The following is a 22,091-nucleotide window of genomic DNA, read 5'->3' as shown; positions in this document are numbered from 1 at the left end:
ACAGTGTGGCCTGTTTTTTCAGTAGTACAGATAGCTAAGACATTGAGTAAAGTGTCAGTTTCACAACTTCATTTAAGTTTTTTTTTCACAGTTTCTTTTTGGAAGGGGTGGAGAAGCTACAACATTTTAGCAACTCATGAGTAGACTTGGGAGAGACTCAGTCTTTGATGGTGATTAAGGAAGACCATATAGGAGACCCAAGAGCAGATGGATTAGGAAGCACTAGTTGGGGAAGGCAGTGTGGTAAGTCTAGAGAGCATGTGGATTATAAAAGAGAACAGAGAAGCTAGAGATTGTGGCCCAGAGGCAGCAAAGTGGTAGAGATATTAGGGAAGCAAATAAGGAAATTCTACAGTTTAGTGCAGGGATGGGAAAGCAGCAATTGTACAGAATGTACAGGGGAAAACATGAAGGGGCAGAGACAAGCACAATGATATAAAACAGCAGATAGACAAAGTGAGGGGTGAGTAAGAGAGAGAAAAGTTTGGGGGCATGAGATTAGTAAGGAGGCATTCCACCCTATACTGGGTCACAGTTTTCATATTCCTGTCCTACCAAGAAATTAACTTAAGATTCCAGATATAAATACACAAACCAAACATTATTCAAATATCTTACAGTGAGAGTTAAGAGCATTCTGAACTGGTAAAAGAAGGGATGATGGCTCACAGACTACAAACCACAGTCTACAAACCACTCACGTAGCAGTCCTTTTTGCTCCTCCATCTACAGTTCCACTTTCATATGTGTATATTGTTCCTTATCTCCAAGGGTACTGCCTAACACTTTTCTGCCTATTCTAGCACTCAAGGAAATATTCATCTCTCCCCACAGATAATTTCTGCTGGTAAATTATAGGCACTATGCACTGTCTCTGCTGGCCAAAAAACACTTCTGCCTTGCATATGGGATGTATGGAACTACTATGGTCCTTATTTAATGACCACTCATTCAGCAACTGTTCAAACTTACGGCAGCGCAGAATGAGTGTACTTATGACTGGTCCTCATACTTACGTCAGTTGCAGTGTCCCCGCAGCCACATAATCATCATTTGTGACCATCTTTGCTGGCTTCCTACAAGTAAAGTTAATGGGGAGGCTGGCAGGAGATTGCAAATGGCGATCATGTGATGTCCTCACTTAACGAATGCAACAGGAAGTGCAGAAATTTCCATTGCTAAGCGGCATGGTCACATGTCACGCTTTATGACTGTGTTGCTTAGCAATGGAAATTCCGGTCCCAATTGCCGTAGTTAAGTAAGGATTACCTGTAAACAAGTTACCTCCACCTCCATTGTAAGAACTCTATGGCAACCTGGACTAAGTTCAACTCTCCGCTCACTCCTGCAAGGGATGAGTTCAGACCATGGATAAGAATTATTACCCTGCTTCTTAGGAAAATGGAGAAAGAAGTGCCAGAAAGATAAAGGTTTTTTTGGCTTTGGCCTAACTACCACTACTTGCTTTAATTCTGTCCACCATGCAATAGAGAAGGAATGCAATCTTTAACAGAAAAAAATGTTGCCCACCTCAGGACTAGAATGAAGAGATGGATGTATTCTGAAACATGTACAAATGACCATGGGGTTTCTGGAACTGTATCTTTAGAGTTTTCCAGGTCCAAGCATACTGATTTGGCAGGTTTGAAATTAAACACATAGTTAGCACAGGCTGATACACATTACAGAACAGTTATCAGCTGCCCATTTTACATTACCTTAAGATCGTCACATTCCATGTCTTCCCTGCGCTTACTCCACTGTTTTAGATGTTCTAGATATTTCTTTTTTTCTTCCCGTAGTTTCTCTCTTTCCTTGAATTACATAGAAATTTGATCAGGAAATGTTTCCTCACTCCACAACCTCACTGAAACTTCCTCATTATCTTCATTTTAATTATTTAAACTCAAAATTATTATAAAAGGTGAGAAAAGGTTAGATGATATTAAATTTACTGCCTACTGTACGGTAAAATAAATCCTGCTGGTTTTTTTAATATAGCATTCTTTTGTTTTGATGAAGTCTCCCAGAACTCCGATAATGTATGAATAAAAGGTATGTCTCTTCCACACTCTTATTGCAGGGATTAACAATTAAAAACTATTAAATGAAAATGTTCTTGTACAAGTTTTAATTGCCACAAAGTAAATCTTAAATTTCTGACCACAGTACAAACTGTTTGTTAGCCAGTGCACCTGTCAATATTATATTTTGAAAATTAAAACTACAAATGTAACCAAAAATTAACAAAGTTAACTGATATCAACAGTTAATTTAGGACATGTTATCACCTTTCATATAGGAAGCTGCCCAAAAAAACCACATAAATACTATCTGCTCTTTTTCCCAGGTGCCAAGTCTCAACAGTTCCATTTAGAAAATACCAAATAAAGCTATAAATATGATTATCACTGCCACTTCCAATCTAGGATTAGTAAAAATGCCATGCCTTTTCTTTTTCTATTTTGAGTCGCTCCTTCTCTTCTTTCTTCTTTAGTCTTTCTTCCTCCACAAGCTTCTTTAGTTCTTCTTTTCTTTTTTCTTTGTCTTGTTTCTCTTTTCTCTTGTATCTCACAGCATTTGCTTTTTCCCTTTTTAATTTTTCTATTTCAAAATACATACTGGTGAATTGGAATTAGAGCTACATTTTATAGGAACATCAAGATAAGGTATTGAACAAAAATTATTCTATAATTTTTTTTAATCAACAAATCTGGCATCAAATAATACGATTCAAAACAAATGGTAAAAAGTTTGTCAAGCCCTTTATAACCAACCAAGATTCTCACAGGTTCAGCAAAGGCAACCTTCTTGCAGTGAGAAAGGGGTTAAGTTACAGAATCTTGGAAACTGAATATCTCGGCCCTCATTTATTAATGAGTACATTAAATGAGTACATCATTTATTAGTGAGTAAATCCCCAATTCTGCTGGGTTGCTCCTTCATAGCAGGCATGGGGGTTGTTCCTGGAGGGATGAGCAAAGAATGCTGGGAATTTAATCTAAAAGTATATGCTCCCAGCAGATGCACCCAAAACGTGACGGTCAGCCCAGCAAAAGCACCAGGCAGCTATATTGGGCAGCAGCAATATAGGAAGATGCTAGAGGCAGAAGATCACTTTAGTGATAATGGTAAAAGCATCATTTCATACTGCACTAGAGAAGATAGTGGTAAACCACTCCTGCATTTTACCAAGGAAGCCATATGGGTAGAAAATATAAAATGATTGACGATACAGTGCCAAATAATGGACCCATCAGATTATGACATGACTAGATAAAAGGCTTTGGGACTTCTACTTGTAGATATTCACATGAAGGAAAAGAAAATCTGAAGCTGAAAAACCAGAATTACAAGCAACCATGGAATGTAAGAAGCATAAACATGGTAAGCTCAACACAATGAAAGATGAAATAAATTGACTATATACTGACATCTTAGGCACCAGCAAATTCTGATGGATTGGAATTGGACACTTTCATTCAGGTCATATTATTTGCAACTCAAGACATGCAAGAAAAAGAAGGAATGACGTTGCTTTCATAGTTAGGAAGGGGATAGCAAGAATAGTACTTGGCTACAATGTAATCAATGGCCAAATATAATATTAATTAGACTTCATGGACAACTCTTTCTCATGACAATTATTCCAACTTTATTATGGTCCAACCACTCAGGCAGAAAAAGAGGAGGTTAATGTTTTATGGTCAAGTTCAATTTGAAATCAACAGAACATGGAAGCAAAATGTGTTGCTTGTGGCTGGAGACAGGAATGGCAAAGTTGGAAATATTAAGGAGGAAAATGTAGTTAGACTATATGGCCTAGGAAACAGAAATGAAGCAGGAAAATTACTTATCAATTTCTGCCAATCCAATCATTTCTTCATTGCTAAAAAGTCTTATAAAAACTAAAGCCACACCTATATACATGGACATCAGCAGATGCATATATATAAATCAAATTAACTATATTATTGGTGCAAGGAAGTGGAAGAGCTCAGTTATAATAGCAAAGTGAGGGGCTGACTATGGAACAGATCATAAATTCCTTATATGCAGGTTCAAAGTTAAACTAAAGTGGAAGAAGAAAACCAAGCATTTTCCATGATATGATCTTAACCATATACAACTATTTTCAAGAACAACAACAGGAATTGTTTTGAAGTCCTGAATCTCATTCATTGGGATCCAGAGGAACAATGAAAGAAACTTAAAGAAGTTGTTAAGGATGAATGTAAAAAGAGACTGCCAAAGATCAAGAGAAGAAAAGAAACTGGATGTCAGAACATATCACAGAAATTAGAGAAAAGAAGCCAAATCTACAATAAAACAAAGATCTCAGTAAGGATCTTAAAGAATTTCAGAGAGCTGTTACAAGAGACAAGAAGAAATATTACAATATCTGTAAAGACACTGAAGATGGAAACAGACACAGAAAAACAAGAAAAGTCTTTTACAAATATCTGAATTCAGAAGGAGGTTCCATCCTTGAATTGACTGAATGCTAAGGAATTGGTTGAAAGCTAAAGGACAGATAATAACTGATTCAAAGAAGATCAAACAAAGATGGAAGGAGTATACTGAAATTCTGTACAGTATTTACAACATCCAAGATACCTTTGAAGATATTCTCTACTTACAAAAACCTCTAGCAGTAGAAAATGAAGTAAGAGCAGCATTCCTGTTGTTACAAGTTAGAAGTATACAGGAACCTGACTTTGCTTTACAGGTATTCCTCGCTTAACTACCATTCATTCAGCGACTGTTCAAAGTTACAATGGCACTGAACAAAGGGACTTATGATTGCTCCTCAAAGTTCTGGCCATCGCAGCGCCCCCCGCAGTCACTTGAACAAAATTCGGGCCTGCCCACATTTACGACCGCCGGCTGAACTTACCACTGGTTCTCATATGCTGTTTTTCATTTTGGAGTTTCACTCTTTCTTTTGCTGTGTTGCTTAGATTTCTAGGACAAAAATGTTCTTCAGCAATCCTGTCCTCCTAGGAGCAAAACCAAACCTCATGAAATAGAAAAAATATTCAGAATCTGAGTATTTCAACCACTTTACAAGAGAAGACATGTTCTACTTTTAACCAAAATGAAATGTTTTGCAAAGTTAAAGGGATTTTTTGAGAAATGAAAGCAAGATTTGATTTCCCAACTGCCCTCACTCACTCAAATATGAATACTCACTGGTCCAACATTTGTTCCCTTAAATCTAGGAAGCCTAGTTGCAATGCAATTATCCATAAACATAGCCTCTCCCCGTTCTCTGTTTCAAAGATTAAATGAAAAAATAATAATACAAGTTTAAAATAAAATAAAAATAGATGGCACATTTTATTAAAAAACCTCAATATGAACAATAAAATATAGGTGGATAACCAACAAATCTAAAATATCATATGGCTAATATATTCTAATATATTGTTAAAAGCTTAAAATACTATATGGATATTCCATATCCAATTTCTAATCAAAGCATGTCTCTATTAAACCTTAAAAATACTTGGTTAACTCAATTAGAGTCAATAGGAGGAAAAAAAACCTATAGACAATTATCAGTACATTGAGACAATATTGTAAATTATATGTAGATTATATGTCAAATTAAAATATAAACTCTAAAAGCCAAATTTTGGATGTGGCACAATTCCATGTGTGGAACTGTAGTCTAAAAATGGTTACTAAATAAAACTAAATTCTGCGTCAGTTTTACTTTTTAAATATGAAGTTTCTCTAGACATTGAAGGTTAGTCCCATAATTTGATTAGCCATTCTTCCACATAGAGGGATCTTTTCCAATAAAGAGCATATAAAATCCATGTAGTTGTTAACATATACCGTGCCAGTTTATTTTGAAGAAAATGTACGGTTTAGTGAAGTTTAATAAAAATATCTCAGGATAAAATGGGTTTCAAAACTTTTTCAAAATTTATTTTCCAGTATTTTTTAACTTTGCAATGTTATCACCACATATGGAAGAAGGATCCAATCTGTCCATTAGGTTTCCAGCATTTTACAGAAAAGGAATTAATTGTTTTAGTGATCAAGACTGGAGTAATGTACCAGCAATAGAACATCTTGTACCAATTCTCTCTAACTACAAGTAAACACCAAGTTAACAAGGAACTGTACATATGAAATGCAGTATAGGGGTACTGGACATTCCCTAACCTAATGTCCTCCAGCTGAGTTTCAATACAGCGTCTATCATCTCTCATGAGCAACATGCATACTGACTGAAGATGACAGGACTTGTAATCAAATATATTTTAAGGGCTCCAGGTTGGGAATGGCTGGAATAGACTGTAATTTATAGGAAAGTTGATAAACATTAGTTGTATTATGTATTTATTTCATTGTTTTTGAGGAGATTTAATGTGGATTTGAGGATGACCATATAAACAAATCACACTCCCAGCATCCCTTCATAAGCCCACCAAATGCTGAATTCATTATAGCCTGCTTGTCAATAGATGAATAGTTGCAGAAGATTATTGCCTGACTTACATGATCATCAGATGCCAGCTTTGAAGGTCTCCTCTTTTGTTTACTTGAAGGACTGAACATAAAGATGGGTGGATTATCAGGAAAGAGATAGGAAAAAGTCTGTTCTGCTATCTTGTATTTTGCAACTGATATTGCCTTGGGAAAGAAATGTGAGAAAACAAGAGTCAACAGGTATGTCATGTACAAATGATAAATCAGTGAGTGTTTTAGAAGGACTAGAAATAAGCAACAACTTTGTTCCTTTTTTTCTAGTTCACACTACTGGAATGAGGTGCCTATATCTGGGGGCAAACCAAACAAGAGAGAATTATGGCTATTCTGAAAAACCAAGAAGGGAGAACAAACATTGTTTGACTGTTCCAAATAGCCTTTATTTGTATGAACAAACAAGGTTAAGCTAACCTTTCTTCAGAGGTTGAATAGAAATGCAGATTATTTGTAACAACAATAAAATTTCCTCCCTCTTCTTTTATTTTTCTATAACATGGACCAACAACTTTTTAAAGTGGCATTCATGTGATATAATGCCCAAATATCATATTACAAAAAATGTTACATACATCAACATATAAAAAGCCAAATCTCGTGGTATCTCAACTGAGAACACAGTTTCTATGAGATTTAGTTACCTCACAAGATTTTGATCACTCTTTAAAGATGTTTTAACTTTTTGTTTTGGAGGACAATGGGCACTATCATGATCTGTACTATATAGGGCCACTCTTGAATAAATACTACTGAAATAAAAGGCTTGTGAGACCATTTAAGACTGGATGATTACCTTCTAAAAGGGCAATATATGCCAATGTCTCAAATCTGTCAATTATGTAATCTAATATTTAGAACAGTATTTTCGAATAATACATTAAAAACACTAGATACGAAAGATTATCATTCATTTACAAAAGTAAACATATTATGCATTAATATTTACTATTGCTACAGTCTGTTGTAGTAAAGATACCAAGAAATACTGCTTTACCTCAAAGACGACAAGTGTCCCTAAACATGACTTCAAGGAAATTTTAAAATCTTTATGAGTGTATTTGATAATCTTAAAATATAATATCAAATAAAAATAAAGTATATCTATCACATAAATATAAAAAGGATTGTAGTATACCAAGATTTATGGGGAAAAAAAGTAAAACTGCAGAGTTCACTGGTTGATAAAGGACTGTCTTCACTGTAATGTCTTAAAGCCAATTAAGAGCTAAACACTTCCTAACAAACAAATATAATTTTAAGGACAAGCATATGATCATTCTTTTACTAGGATTGTCCAATTTAATGCAGGCAAGCATATTCAAAACAATGACATTTATTTGTCTAGTTTGAGATAAATTCATTATAGTCATATGACGCATATATCTTCATTCTTTATCTTAAAGTTTAATTACTTTTATTACCTTAATTTTAATAATGCCATCATGTGACTCACAGTGTTGCTTCAAAAAAAGCTTTAGCCTGTCATAAGAAAAAAGATGCTTTCTTCGGCTGTGAAAAGAAGAGAACCATCATCAAAGATCTTACCATTAGCAATGAAGTTGGTATGCAAAAATTGCAGTTTAAACAGCTTCTGGCAATTTTAATTTAAAAAAAAAAAAGACAAGCATCCCTGTGATGCTTTTTAATTTTTTAACAGAAATATAAGGAACTTTTGTTCCTTTTTCATTAAAATGCTCTCTTCACAATCTCACAGAATTGCAATATTGTGCATGGATTCTATGCCTTTTAGGTCAGTGTATATACTTTGAATTTTAAGGGCATATCAGAGAGTCACAAGATAGCTGCCACTGGGTATGGAAGGTAGGATGGCCAGTTAAAAATTAACATTTTCCTGGAAGATGCATCTTCTTTAATCTCCTTATGATGGTCATTTCCTTCTCTCTCTTTTTATGTATCTCTCTCTCTCTCTGTTATACACAAACACACACAGCTTATTGTCACTTTTTTCTGAGCATAATTCCGTATTAAAAATCACTGGGGTAGAATCACCCTCCATTTTTATTTGTAAAAATGTACATGGGGGTCCTTTGGGTCCCAGAAACAATATTTGGAAATAAAAAAAGATGCTAAAGACTGGTAGTTTGCCTTTCAACAATTTCCTTTTTTTTTTTTTTTTTTAAAGAAAGTTAATATTTGAAACATTAAAGGTTAGCCTGGGGAAACCAAAGGAGGGTTGGCAGCATCCGTAGACATCATGCAGAGTATTTAAGATACATTGTATGAAAAGTCCTCTTATAGAAAGTGAATGAGCCATTAATTTATTGCATTGTTATTATGGCTATTCCCAGGCAGGTATCATTTGAAATCAAAACATTTAGCAATATTGTATCAAAACCTCCTCTCTAGCTCTAAAGCTTGACATATCAATTTTTAGAGGAATGAACTGCCTCTTTCCAATTCTGTACAACTGTTACCAACAGCTTGTGGTAGGATTTTGATTCAGTAGAGGAAGAGGGAAGAAGACAAATCTTGTCCCCTTTTTCTGCAGTGTTTCTTTCAAAAGGTGAAAAGGGCTATAGAGAGAAAATGTCATCTTTAAAGAGGATTTACCCTGCCCCCCTCCCTCATTTCTGCTAGTTGGATTGCAACCACAAGGTCATAACCAGTGGAGCTTACCGTATCTGTGATGTTTTCACTGTAACAGACTCATATAGTTGTTTCTTTATAGGCTTCACTTTGTACTTGTACAAAAAAGGATCAGTTATGGCTTTTTCATTCCTAAAAATAAAAATTAAAATCCATTATTATTGTATTTCCTCGAAAGAAAAATATTACTATTTATAATGTAAATTGTTTTAAATACTTGAGACAAAATGCACATACAAAAGATTCTCAGTCACATAAAATTAACATTTCAGTAAAGAGTGATTTTAAACTGAAATGTATTTGCTTGTGTTTGGTACAAACATAGCAAACCAAACCATGTGTATTACATTCATTACATTGAAGACCACTCAGAAACTTCAACTTGCCCAGAATATAATTACTGCATGCAAGCCGTGGAGGGCTTGCCTCAGTATATCCACATGACACCCCTGCTTCACAAGCTACACTGGTTGCCAGTGTGCTACCATGTACAATTCAAAGTGCTGGTTATCCCCTATAAAGAACTACATGGCACAGGACCAGGCTATCTGAGGGACTGCCTATCTCTTGTGGTTTCTGCATGGCCGGTACACTCTAAACAAGGTGGGCACGCCTGAGGTCCCTCTGATTAAACAGTATCATTTATTGGGACCCAGGAAGCACACCTTCTCTGTTATAACACCTGCCCTCTGGAATGAGATTCTCCCCAAGATGGCTCCCATCTTGATGGTATTCCAGATGGCCTTCTCCCAAGCCATGAACTAGGGTGGATGGGCCCCCTTGGCTGTGTTTTGTATATGTTTTTCTGTGTTGTTTGATTGCATTTCCCATCTTGTTCATTAGTTATTGTGTATTGCTTTTTAAATCTTGTTTTGTAATATAGTGTGATATATTACAAAACTGCCCACAGTCAGTCTGGAGTCAGGCAATGTTGAAATTGAATGAATGAATGGATGGATGGATGGATGGATGGATGGATGGATGGATGGATGAATTTATAATTGATTTTGTAGGTGCTTGATACTGTAAATTCTATAAGCTGCCTGGAGTACAGCTAATTTCACGTTGTAGATAAATTGCAGAGATCATAAATAAAATAGTGACAACTTTAAATGTATCAACTTATGAAAATCTTTGGATTTATCAAGTTGAAGCACAGGCAAAAAAAAATGGTATTGCTTTGCTAGAAACTACTAACCTAGACATTAAATCCTGGATTGAAGATATGTGTTTTTTGTTTTTAAACTGTTTTTTTTATTGACAAAATAGAAAGATGATGAAGATGATTCCATATGGACAAAGTTTAGTAGGTTTAAAAACCAAGTTGTCTGTATATGTGTAGTGTATGTGTGTATAAATGTATGTTTATTTGAGGTTTTTTCCCCCCATTTTTTTCATTTGGAGTTTGGGGTTTTTAGTATTTGTAATATATATTATTTTGCATGTTGTGTTTTTTAGCTTTTGAATACTAATTTTAAAAATTCTTTTGAAATGTTGTGATCTATAGGCAAAATATTTGTATAGAGTTGTGTGAAGAAGTTTTATAACAAAAATTAAGCGGTTATTGTAGTTTAATTGTAGCCTTTTAAACTATGTTCATATTATCCAAATATAAAATAATTCTTTACCCAATTTGTGCAGAACTGGTATCTAAATCTGAATCATCACTATCGCTAATGATAATGGTGACACCATCAACCCCTTTGGCATGGCCATTGGCCATTCCATTCTGATGTACTGGTGCTTTAACTTCCAAAATTTTACAGTGCAATCTGAAAAGAAAACATAAGAATATTCAGTATTTTTATAATACAGAAATATTAGTAGTGAATATTTCTTAAAAGAGGATAAAATCTGTTAAGAACATGCAAATAAAACTAAGAAAGAACATGCAAATAAAAACATATGAGTGTTTCAACAACTGTGTCAATTATACAATTGTGCTTATTTAATTCAGACTTTAACTGTGTTATTTCCATATTACATATATGTGAATCCCACAGTATTTTTACTATTTATTTCAATGTATTACAAAGAATTTTGAATATATATACTACAACTGTTCTGCAAATTGTTGTACAAGCTGTACTGAAAGTGATATAGTAGAAAGGTGCTAAATTTTTATCTTTTATCAAGCTCTTTTTATGATGTATTTTTACTTCTCAAACAATGCACTAGCATTTTATAGTTATTTCAGGAATAAACAACACTATACTCAAGCAAAAGAGTAACCCTGGAGAGGAGCTATTTTAACATGTAATCATGCAACACTGTTACAGAATGAAAGTACCCATGCATTAATATCTGATCATGGAAGTCACGTTTTTGAGTGATTATTTGGAAAGCTCTTATCTGCTTTGGTTCTTGACATTAAATCATAAACCTTTAGTTTTCCCCAAATGACATATAAATTATTTAACTGTCAATTTTGCTACGCAGAAACCAGGCATTGGAAACAATATTTGAAATGTTTTGCTGCTTAAGTATATGAACTAATAAAAGATTATTCTTATAGTTGATGATCCAAATAAACAAGATATTCAAAAAAATCTAGTTTTAGTAATGACCATTTATTTCCCGACACATTTTGTCTCCATTTGGTTTGATTTGCTGTATAAAACAAAATACACCATCAGAGACTTCAACTGAAAATGATGCAATAGTACTTCTTGGCACTACATTAAATTTGCAAGCGCATTGCTCTTCCAGAAAGTATACAGCAGGTCTTACCAGTTATATAGCAGATTGATGCTTATTTGGCACATTTTGAGTCACTGAAAGATGTTTTCATTAAAATTAGTTTCAAATATGATAGATACTTTCATTAAATGGACTAGGAAAAGGGGAAAAACTTGACCAGCAACAGCTTCTTTTGTGGTATCTCATCTTCCTTTTTCTGCAAAACATTTCTAATATGTAATGGGTCCATCCAGAAACAGATGTTTGAAGGTCATCTTCAAATGAGCTAGTCTTACCTTATTGGAAATGTCTGATGTTCTGATCATTCCAGAAGTGTTTTGAGCTCAAAACAGGGTTGACTGTTTCAAGTTTAGTATTCTTCTGGGTTGATCAGAATGCCATCATAACACATCTACTCAGATCAGCTGTTTGGGACTCCTAATAGGATGCTTCAAATTAAAAAAAGTTATAGACACCACTTCTTCCCTTGTAGTCACTTTAATATTTATGGAGAGCAACAGTATAGTGTCTTTAAACAACCATTGGCATTGCCTGTACAGACAATAATATAGATAGATGGATAATTTATTAATTTCCCTAAGATCTGATGCCTTCAGGAATGAGAAATGCAGAAGGAGGTAACAAATGAGACAGCAGAAAAAACTGCCAGTGAATGAAAAATCATGATTAAAGTTTTTGTCTTTTTGGTTTTTACCTTTAGCTAAGCTAAGTAGATAAGTGAGTTCAAAGTATTATCATTAATAATAATTCTTGAGCAAATAATTCTTAAACAAAATTCTTTTCCCCAAATGAATGGGTTGAAACTTTTGTACTACTCTCACTTACCTAGCAAAATTTATATACATGACTGCACTGATTTAGTTCAATAGATCAATAGATCATGCATGGAGAAATCCCATTTCTGGAGATTACTCATCTAACCTACCTATTCCTTCTCTTCTGGCTTATTCCTCTCCACTTCTCCAATTTATAACTCAGAAACATATTACAACCTTTCTGAGTACTGAGGGGTCTATCTCCTTGCAGAAGTCAGAGAACAATTACTCACTGTTCTCCTGCATTAACAAAAGACTGCCTTTATCAGTAAAGATGATTACAAAGAATGTTCACTCCTTTCTGCATAGAGAATGGCAAATCAGGGGATGGCAGGACTTAGGGGTGGACTTTACCTAAAACAGTTATTCAACATAATTCACCTACAAGTTATATACGAGTATGACTCCTAAGCCAGATTTGGTTCTCCATCTGTATCATATAAAACAGAGGTTTAAAAAATTACTAAGAATTATTAATACATTTCACATTTTATCACAGCAGACTGCCAAAATTAGCTTTGCTTGTTCACAGATTTCATATATTTCAATCACCTGTTGTTGAATAGCTAGGATATATTCCCAGCAGAAATGTTTTACTCCTTTAATAATATACCAAATTAAGGGAAAAGATGTAAGGGAAGGAAGGTACTGTGGAATACTTATGTCTCTTTTTTTCCTAGGTACACTATCAGGTACTTTGATATAAAAAATCTTGAACTGATATGGTTTCAATTACAAAACACAACTACCCAAAATGAACATGATAGAGATTTATAAAAAGAAATGCTATAAGAAATAAATTTTCTACTTGTGTAACAAAGTAAAATTTAATTTATCCAATAAAACAAAAATCAGCAAAGCTCCATATCACAGGATTAATAGATTGAATATACTGCAAGCATATCTTCGGATAGCTGCTATCAAATCTTTTTTTTAATTGATATATTCACAGAAGCTATCTATGAATTACTAAATGGCTTCTAAATCAACAGATCATATACCCTGATTATAAAGGATATGTTATAAATGTCTCAGGAGAACCTCTGTGGCCACTATTATGGACTGAATGATAAATTTTGATTTGATCCAGCAGGTCAATTCTACTGAGTTTAGTTCTAACTGATGAAATATAGACGTTAAGTTCCTGATATAAACCATGGGGCAGCATACCTGCATTAGCAATAATACTGATCAATAAAATATATATGAAACAAGGTACTGAAATATGGTTTGCAAATTCTGGTAATGTGGATAATTTGATTAGCATAACCAGAGATAGCATTAACTATAGACAATGTCCCATTAAGAAAAAGAGGGATAAATTAGTGCACAGAAGGAACGAGAGAGTTAAAACCTATGGCATTCTTTCAATTTCCAAACTGTAATAAGGAGAGTGAATACACAAAGGCAACAGCCTCCACAGAGTTGTGAACATAAGAACACAAAAACATAAAGTATGTATTCTATTGTACAGAAGAATTCTTTTTATTTAGATGTATTATTCAAGAGAGTGCTGCGCTAGTCCTTTGGTACGTAAGAAGGATGTATATCAGGAAGTAAACATGTGGACCCAAGATAAAGACCAAATTTCTATTTAAATTAAATAGAATTAGTATTATTACTTCTAATTTATTTATCAAAATTATCACATTTTTAATTAAATAATTGTAACTAGCAACTTCTGGAGGATCTCCAGATGTGATGGAATGGAATTATGAAGGCCAGGCTCAGGGAGATAAGCGCATTCTTAGTTTACCCGAAGAGCGTGGGAAGTGCAAGAGGATGAGGCTGGCACCTCCCTGAGGAATTCACGGTGTTGTGACTGGCTGGCTTGGGAGTTAGGGTTCAGTCTGGGGAGATTCTTTCTAGAGGTTGTAGCTAATAAACACAGCAGAACTGAATTTGCATTGTCTCTAACCCAAAGAATTCCAAGAGACGATGTAAATTCAGTTCTGCTCTGTTTATTAGCTATAAACTCTTGAAAGAATCTCCCCACACTGAACCCTAGCTCCCAAGCCAGCCAGTCACAACACCGTGAATTCCTCAGGGAGGTGCCAGCCTCATCCTCTTGCACTTCCCATGCTCTTGCGGTAAACTAAGAATGTGCTTATCTCCCTGAGCCTGGCCTTCATAATTTCATTCCATCACACCAAGAGCTACAACCAAAGGAGTCACATTCAGGTAGTCCTTGCTTACTGACAGTAACTGGGACTGGGCACTCCATTGCTAAGCAACGTAGTCATAAAGATGATGTCACGTGACCACACCAACTTATGATGGCAGTTCTGGCAGTCCCAGCTGCCGTCATTAGGCAAATCCCGCATAGTCACAGTGTCCCACAGTCACATGCTCGCCACCTCCTGCCAGCTTTCCCACTGACTTTGCTTGTCACAAGCCGGCAGTGAAGGTCACAAATGGTGATCACATGACCACAGGACCCTGCAATGTTGTAATTGCAAGCTGGTTGCCAAGTGCCCAAATTGTGATCATGTGACCGCAGGGACGCTGCAATGGCTGCAACTACAAGGACCCATTGTAGATCCTCTTTGTTCAGTGCCATTGTAACTCTGAACAGTCGCTGAACAAGTGGATGTTCAGCGAGGACTACCTGTACAGCCTTACAATTACAGGTAGTGCAGCCCTGATTTAGATATATAATCCATTTATTCTATACAAATAGAGTGTTTTATAAACTGGTACATTATCAATCCAAATATTCCAGATAAAACAAAAAACAAAAATTGGTCATAAAATGGTTGGTGCTTAATCTCACATTCTAGCAATTTAAGTAATGAGAGGTACTGAAATGAACTGTTGGCCTCAACTTTTTTTAGGTATTAAAAATCGATATATATCCAAAGTAACACAAATCAAATATGCTTACCTTTCACCATTATTCCTAAGTACTTCAACAAGTTCACCAACAAAATAACGGTTTTTGATATAAGCAAAGATGTCATCACAAACTTCATGAAGTCGTGAACGTTGAGTGAGGGTAACTAAGTATAAGACTGGAACAATGAGAGGCTCTGGAAAGTTCTGGATATTTTGTCTGGCTTTCCTTTCAGATTCTAGTGCTTCTTGATAGGTAAGTCCAGATTTACCTGTGACAGCACAACTCCAGACGAGACTATTACAAAGAATAGTTCTTTCAAAAAATTCACTGCAAAACAAAACCAGCAAAAATTAAAGATAAACTACAAGTTACTATTCACCAAAACCTAATTTAAAAAGTTCTGCTTTCCAAGACCACCACTAGAAGTAACAGTGCTAAATAATGAGTAACCCCAAACTATTGATACACAAAGCCATAACTATAAAAGGCTATGCATGCAATTTCCCTGTGAAATGTTGCCCAACCCAGCCAAGATAACCTGCTTAATGCTGAATCATTGAAACTCTCAAGCACCAAACCACTACTTCCCCAAGACTCTGCTCAAAAAAGGGAAAATTAAGTGAATATGTGTAGCTCAGGGTTGAACTGTGGAGTCCTTGGGGTTCTCTGAGCTTGGTTGTTTTCTTGCAAACATTTCATTACCCAGCTAGGTAACATCTTCAGTGCTAAAATGGGATGGGCTTTGCTCTCTATTTATATACTGTGGCCTGCCTTGCCAGTGCTGCTGGGGGTGGGGGTTTTGTTTTGCTCATCTGGTAGTTCCTGGATTAGCATATGTTTGCTGCTTGATTGTGTGCCTGGTGGTGACCTTTGCTTATCTGGGTGATGTTTAAGCAAAGGTCACCACCAGGCACACAATCAAGCAGCAAACATATGCCAATCAAAGAACTATCAGAGGAGCAAAACAAAAAACCCCCACCCTTACCAGCACTGGCAAGGCAGGCCACAGCACATAAATAGAGAGCAAACTCCAGCCCATTTTAGCACTGAAGATGTTACCTAGCCGGGTAATGAAACGTTTGCAAGAAAAGAACCAAGCTCAGAGAACCCCAAGGACTCCACAGGAAAATTAAGTATTGGTCAACAGTTATCAAGATCTCAAATAGCTAGAGAAAATTTCAAGGCAGTGGGAAAAAAATCTCATAATTTAAGCATTATTTTCTAAATTCATTTGATCAGTTAACTTTAGACAGTTAATAGCTTATGATGAACAAAGATCAAATAAGCTAGTAGTCAACTGTATTCCTCCAAACGCTCCTGCGTGCTTCCTGATACTGAAACTGATCCTACACAGTCAGATTAGATCATATTCTGGAAACCATCATAGGATATATACTAGCAATATCATCATGATTTTGAAGTAGGTACCTTTGTCTTCCAAGTGCATGGCAAACTTGTCACAACAGGTCTCTGAAAGCTTTGTGACATCTCAATCAGGATCTGACTGCAACTGTATGTTTACTATCTCAAAAGGTTTACTTTTGGATTATGGCCCTCAGCATGCTCAGCATCCTCAAGAAACAGAAACACTGTGCCCCATCTTACAGAGTAACTGTGTTGTCCATTAACACTATAACAACTCCATGGCAGAAATAATTCTGAGCTGGTTGCAGTCCCAGCCTAATTCTTAAATCCCCAGAACAATTGTTTTTCAGTACCATGATGAAGATATACAGACCGATGTACACTGGGGAGAGGGTAGTTCAATATGTATCACTATACAGTATCTATATATGTGTATATATCAATGTATAATCCTTAATCTGCTTCTAGCAAATTACAGACACACTAAAATCTTCACTCTAAGCTTTCTTCCGATTTACAATGTTGTAATATATACAGACATGATTCAATGTATACATAGCTGGAACAGATGACCTCCATTCAATTCAGCATGTCAGTTAAATGGATTTGTCATAAGAATAGGTCTCACTCTGAGGATGACTGCATATGAGAAAGAGCACATGGTTCTGCCTAAGTATGTAGCAGTGAAACAGCAAGGAAGATTGACTTTGCTGAGTCCATTGTATTCTCAAGCAGTCACCCACTGGAGTCACCTAGTGATCGAAGGGTTAGTCTCATCTGTGCCTAATATAATGAATTTACTAGGCACTTTGGAAATAAAACCATCCATTTCCATGGTGGTCTGAAAATGAAAACTGATGCTTATTTTATTAAAGTTGTCCAATGCTCAGCCTTACCCAATTTTGTTGATCACTTTCTGCTTGTACAGCCTGATGATTATAATTTATGTATTTATTTAAAAAAATTAAACTATCTAATAGCCAAAGCTCTCTAGGAGAAGACTCTTGCAACAATGCAACTAGCCACATAAAGCTCTTGACCCTTATCAGTTTCTCAACAGCTTTGCCAGAATACCCTATGTATTAGTATATTCAAGTTTAGATTACTAACATGCTCTACGTGGAATCCTTCTTGAGAGTGGTCTAGAGGTTATGGTTAGGTAATTCAGTACAATTCTTTACTCATATAGCACCAGTATTAAAGGCTCTGCATTGGTTGCCAACTAGCTGCTGAGCCATGTTCTTAACATCTCAGGACCTAGGGAACCACTTAGTTCCATATCAGCCTATCTATCCTACTTTGGAGTCAGAGGATGAAGCCCTGACTCTACCACTGTTTCTTAATATTTACTTTTCTGTAGTACAAAGGTGGACATCCTCCTGTAGTTACGCTTTATGTAATAAAATTAGCCACAAAGATAAAGTGGTTACCACTTTATTTTATTAATCATTTTATAAATGGTATAAGTATTTTGCTCCAACTTTTTCTTGATTTTATAAATTGCTATTGATCACAATAGCCACATAGACCCTTTAAGTATAGATGTGCATACTGTACCCACACATATAATAAAAAAAAATTCAGTACAATCTTACACTTATTGAGAAACATTTGAAATTCAGAAATTTCGAAACCAACTTGCTTTGATGAACAATAAAAAAGATGAAAACTGATGCACAGTGTACTTTGTATAGTGATAACAAAGGACAACATAATAAGGAATTTTAATCCAATTAATTCTGTCTAGAAATTCACACTTTTTCAAAATAAACATTCATTTAACCCTCCTTTTAAAGCTAGTTCTTTTAGTGTAATTTAATTGTTCAAGGTTTTTTCGGGTGTTTAGATAACTGATTTAGTGATTAGCAATGAAAAAGTTCAAGCTATATCTCTATGCAGGGTTCACACTATTTAAAACCAAAATGTCATGTTTGATTTTGGATAGCTTGCTGTGTAAGCCCAGCTAATTATACTTTATTTAGTAAACTATGGTTAAATAAAACATATGAAGCCTACCCTAGTGTACTTTTATAAAATGTATAAAGGGATCAGTCCAATGACATTCACAGCTTACTATTTAAAAAAAAATGCCCTCATTTGATTCTTCCAGGATAACCAACTGCAACTTTATAGGCAAGCTCTATCCTGATATAAATGCTAGTATAGTGTATTTAATAACGCAAATACATACTACCTTTTTGCAGTAGAGCCTGCACTTCAAAACTCAGCTTTTATACACCAACTTACCACTAAGAGAAGGCATTAAAGTGGCACACTTGGTACTATCAAAGGCAGGCAGTACCCCTCTTAGGAACTTTTTACCACGACTTTGTTATTTACCAATTTGGACTTTCTTTATTTATTATTAAACCTGTATGCCACCCAACTCCCAACAACTCTGGGCAGCTCACAACAATCAAAACAAATAAATTACAATAAAACTAATTAAAGATAATTCAACCACACTTTTGTTCTGATACCCTTTCTCCCTCCCCCAATACATTTTGCTTGCTGGCTTGTTCCTTTTATATCTTTAACCTCAAAGTTAAGAGGATACTTCCTCTTCCTGCTGTAGTGCTTTCTTCCTTGAAAACAAATGACAAAATGGCAATATTTTATACATGGGTGTGCCTGTGTAGGGGGCAGAGAGAACTGTTGTTAGAACTTCTAACATTTTTTTAAATGAGATATTGGGATGTTTTCATTTCCCTGACTGGCATAACTGCCCTTACAATTTTTCAAAAATATTATTTGTTATCCTAGTCAAAGATAAATATTGATTACTGAATATGGAAATTTCAGTAATTCAGTAATTGACAAAAAACCAAAAGATGGAGACCAAATAACACCATGGAGTAGTTGGACAGAAAATGAGCCTATTTTACTTATAAACACACATGTACTTTTTTTTAATATAAAAGCAATTCTCAACTTCTCTACAAATAAATATATTTACATTCAATTGAAGAATTAATAAAAGCACTGCCTGACTTCAAAAATAGACTGGAGTGTTTTAGAGCCACTGTATTTTCTATTATATGTGACTGAAACACCTCCTTCAATTTTCATGACACATAATCTTATTAAATATAAATCAATAATTTGAACCCAATATATTCATGGAAATTTTAACTGACTGAACTTCCAACTTTGCTGAACATGCAATTAGATTTTTATCACACTAAGCTTCCCTTATTCAAGAATTAGCTTGTCTCAGTGAACAGCCACAGGACATAAAGGGCCCACAAATAGTTTGTACATGTTAATTCAAATTTTCCTAAGATTATTAGTTTTACTGTACTTTCTCTCATATATCTCCTTTATTAGTTAATTCACTCCTTATTATCTGTAACCTGCTTCTTTATTATAAAAAAATTACCAAGATGGAAATCACCAATAAGCAATACAGAAAATAAGAGCACAAATTATATTCAGAAAGAAATAAACCAGGAGAATTAAAGCATTAACTCCACAGCAGGTTAAATGCCTCCCAGGAGTGAAACATTTTCACCTACCACTGGAAAGTCATTAGATATACAGTAGGGGGAAAAAGCCTTCTTAGGTTTCCCTTCTAAAGTCTGGCTATAATAATTATGAAAATCTCCTTCCAAATAAAACTCTCAGTCAAAATACAATTTGATTTATATAGGCATTCATTTTATCCTTTCTTCTTATTAAAAAGTAAATGCAGCTGATTCAATATAGATTAGTAATTTAACATGGTGTAATGCAGATTAGGACCTAGTTTGCCCAAAGAGGAAAAAACTGCTAGGGTGAGAGATATTTAGGAACAATGATATCAATTGCCTAGACCATATTCCTATTTAGTGGCTAATCAAGAGTTATTAAGGAACAATCTGGATCTATTACTTTCCTGGAGCAGGTTATTCTGACAAGATTCCACTGCAGATATTAAGTGACATAACAAAAATAGATAATAATCAGTTGAAGAAAAATCACAGTTTCAAGTGTCCTAACACCATCATCCCAGCCAGAGTGAAAATGTAATTTAAAGGATTCCTAGTTGAGTAAACGGGATTGATAATTATTTTGGAACAGAAGCATGGTTATTATGGAAATCATTACAACTTCTGTGATCTCCAATATCTTCCTTGGAATCATTCTGGCTTCTTCAGGAGTGCTGATGGAGAGAAAACCACCAGAATTCCTGATATGAACACCTTATTTCAGAAACACTCATTCTAAATTGAAAGGCAGTTGAATAGAGTGTATTCGTCTGTGGGAATAAGTATACTATTAAACCATTAGTCTATCTGATACTATATGGGAAAACCAAATCCAAAAAAAACTTAAGAAACATTCATATTAGCTATTTTATATAGCCTTTTATGTGAGCTTTACAAAAGACACATTAGTATTGCTTATCCATGTTTAAATCTTAGAGGCAGCTATCTTCCCATCAACTGACCTAGTATCTGAAAAATTTACTTATCCAATAGCTTTCATTAAAATAATTATACTTTGGTTATAATTTTAATCATTTGGTTCTGACTTAAAGTTTATTTTTACAGGGATTTTTAGGTAGAATCTACATCCATTCCATGCAGATCAAGAGGGCAGTCTGAGGATCCCTTTCCTGCAAGAAATTAAGAGAGACAGTGCCAGGAAGCAAGCATTCTCAGTGGTAGCCACCACACTGCCCCTATATGAGGGTTTCAAAAAGTACTCAAGATGATTCAATGGGCCTTTAGAACAGAAGGCACTTTTTAGTGGGAGCATCCAAATTATAGATGAAGTACTTTATGACTGAGGCCAATTAATTTTTTAAAATTTATTTTAAGGATTTTATTGGTATGTTATTTTAATATTTTATAGTGTGGTGACTTTTCTTGATTTTACTATAAGCCACCTAGAGGCTAGGAAGCAGTGGCATATAAATTAAGATAATAAATAAGTAAATAAACTGCATGGATCCAAAATGATCTGCTTACATGACAAAGTAAACAAACTGCAGTAGCTCCCAGTTTCCAATTCAAGGTGGTGGTTATTACCTTTAAAACCCTACATGGCACAAGACCAGGTCATCTGCAAGACCACCTCTGCTTAAGGGTACCTGTCCATCCCACTAGAGTTGATAGGTGGGCATGCTCCAGGACCCTTCCCTAAAACAATGCTATCCTCTGGGTCCTCGGAAGTGTGCCTTCTCCATGGCAGCTCCTGCCCTATGAAATACCCTCCCCCATGAGATCCAACAGGGCCCCATCCTTTTAACGTTCAGGAGGCCACGTAAGATGGTCTTCCCCCAA

At 35.2% G+C, this 22,091-nt stretch overlaps 1 protein-coding gene across 5 annotated transcripts in view; it reads right to left on the bottom strand.

Moving 5' to 3' along the window:
- The window catches only part of BAZ1A (bromodomain adjacent to zinc finger domain 1A), a 65,525-nt gene that overhangs the window by 38,081 nt on the left and 5,353 nt on the right, over positions 1-22,091 (bottom strand). For 4 of the 5 annotated variants that reach the window (XM_088145374.1, XM_088145371.1, XM_088145373.1 and 1 more), the window contains 8 exons: positions 15,508-15,786; positions 10,737-10,880; positions 9,139-9,240; positions 7,923-8,010; positions 6,514-6,648; positions 4,898-5,000; positions 2,450-2,604; positions 1,719-1,814 (listed from right to left, as the gene is read on the bottom strand). In XM_088145374.1, coding sequence (XP_088001500.1) covers positions 1,719-1,814; positions 2,450-2,604; positions 4,898-5,000; positions 6,514-6,648; positions 7,923-8,010; positions 9,139-9,240; positions 10,737-10,880; positions 15,508-15,786 — 1,102 coding nt within the window. Of the gene's footprint in view, positions 1-1,718; positions 1,815-2,449; positions 2,622-4,897; positions 5,001-6,513; positions 6,649-7,922; positions 8,011-9,138; positions 9,241-10,736; positions 10,881-15,507; positions 15,787-22,091 lie in introns of those variants that run through there. The other variant, XM_088145375.1, reaches the window with a different exon arrangement.

Source organism: Python bivittatus, unplaced genomic scaffold, assembly GCF_059951505.1.
Source record: "Python bivittatus isolate LINGU-HERP-01145 unplaced genomic scaffold, Pbiv_v1 ctg000480_np1212, whole genome shotgun sequence".
Taxonomy (NCBI): Eukaryota; Metazoa; Chordata; class Lepidosauria; order Squamata; family Pythonidae; genus Python; species Python bivittatus.
Note: the sequence above shows the minus strand (reverse complement) of the source record. Positions and strands in the feature narration are given on the sequence as shown.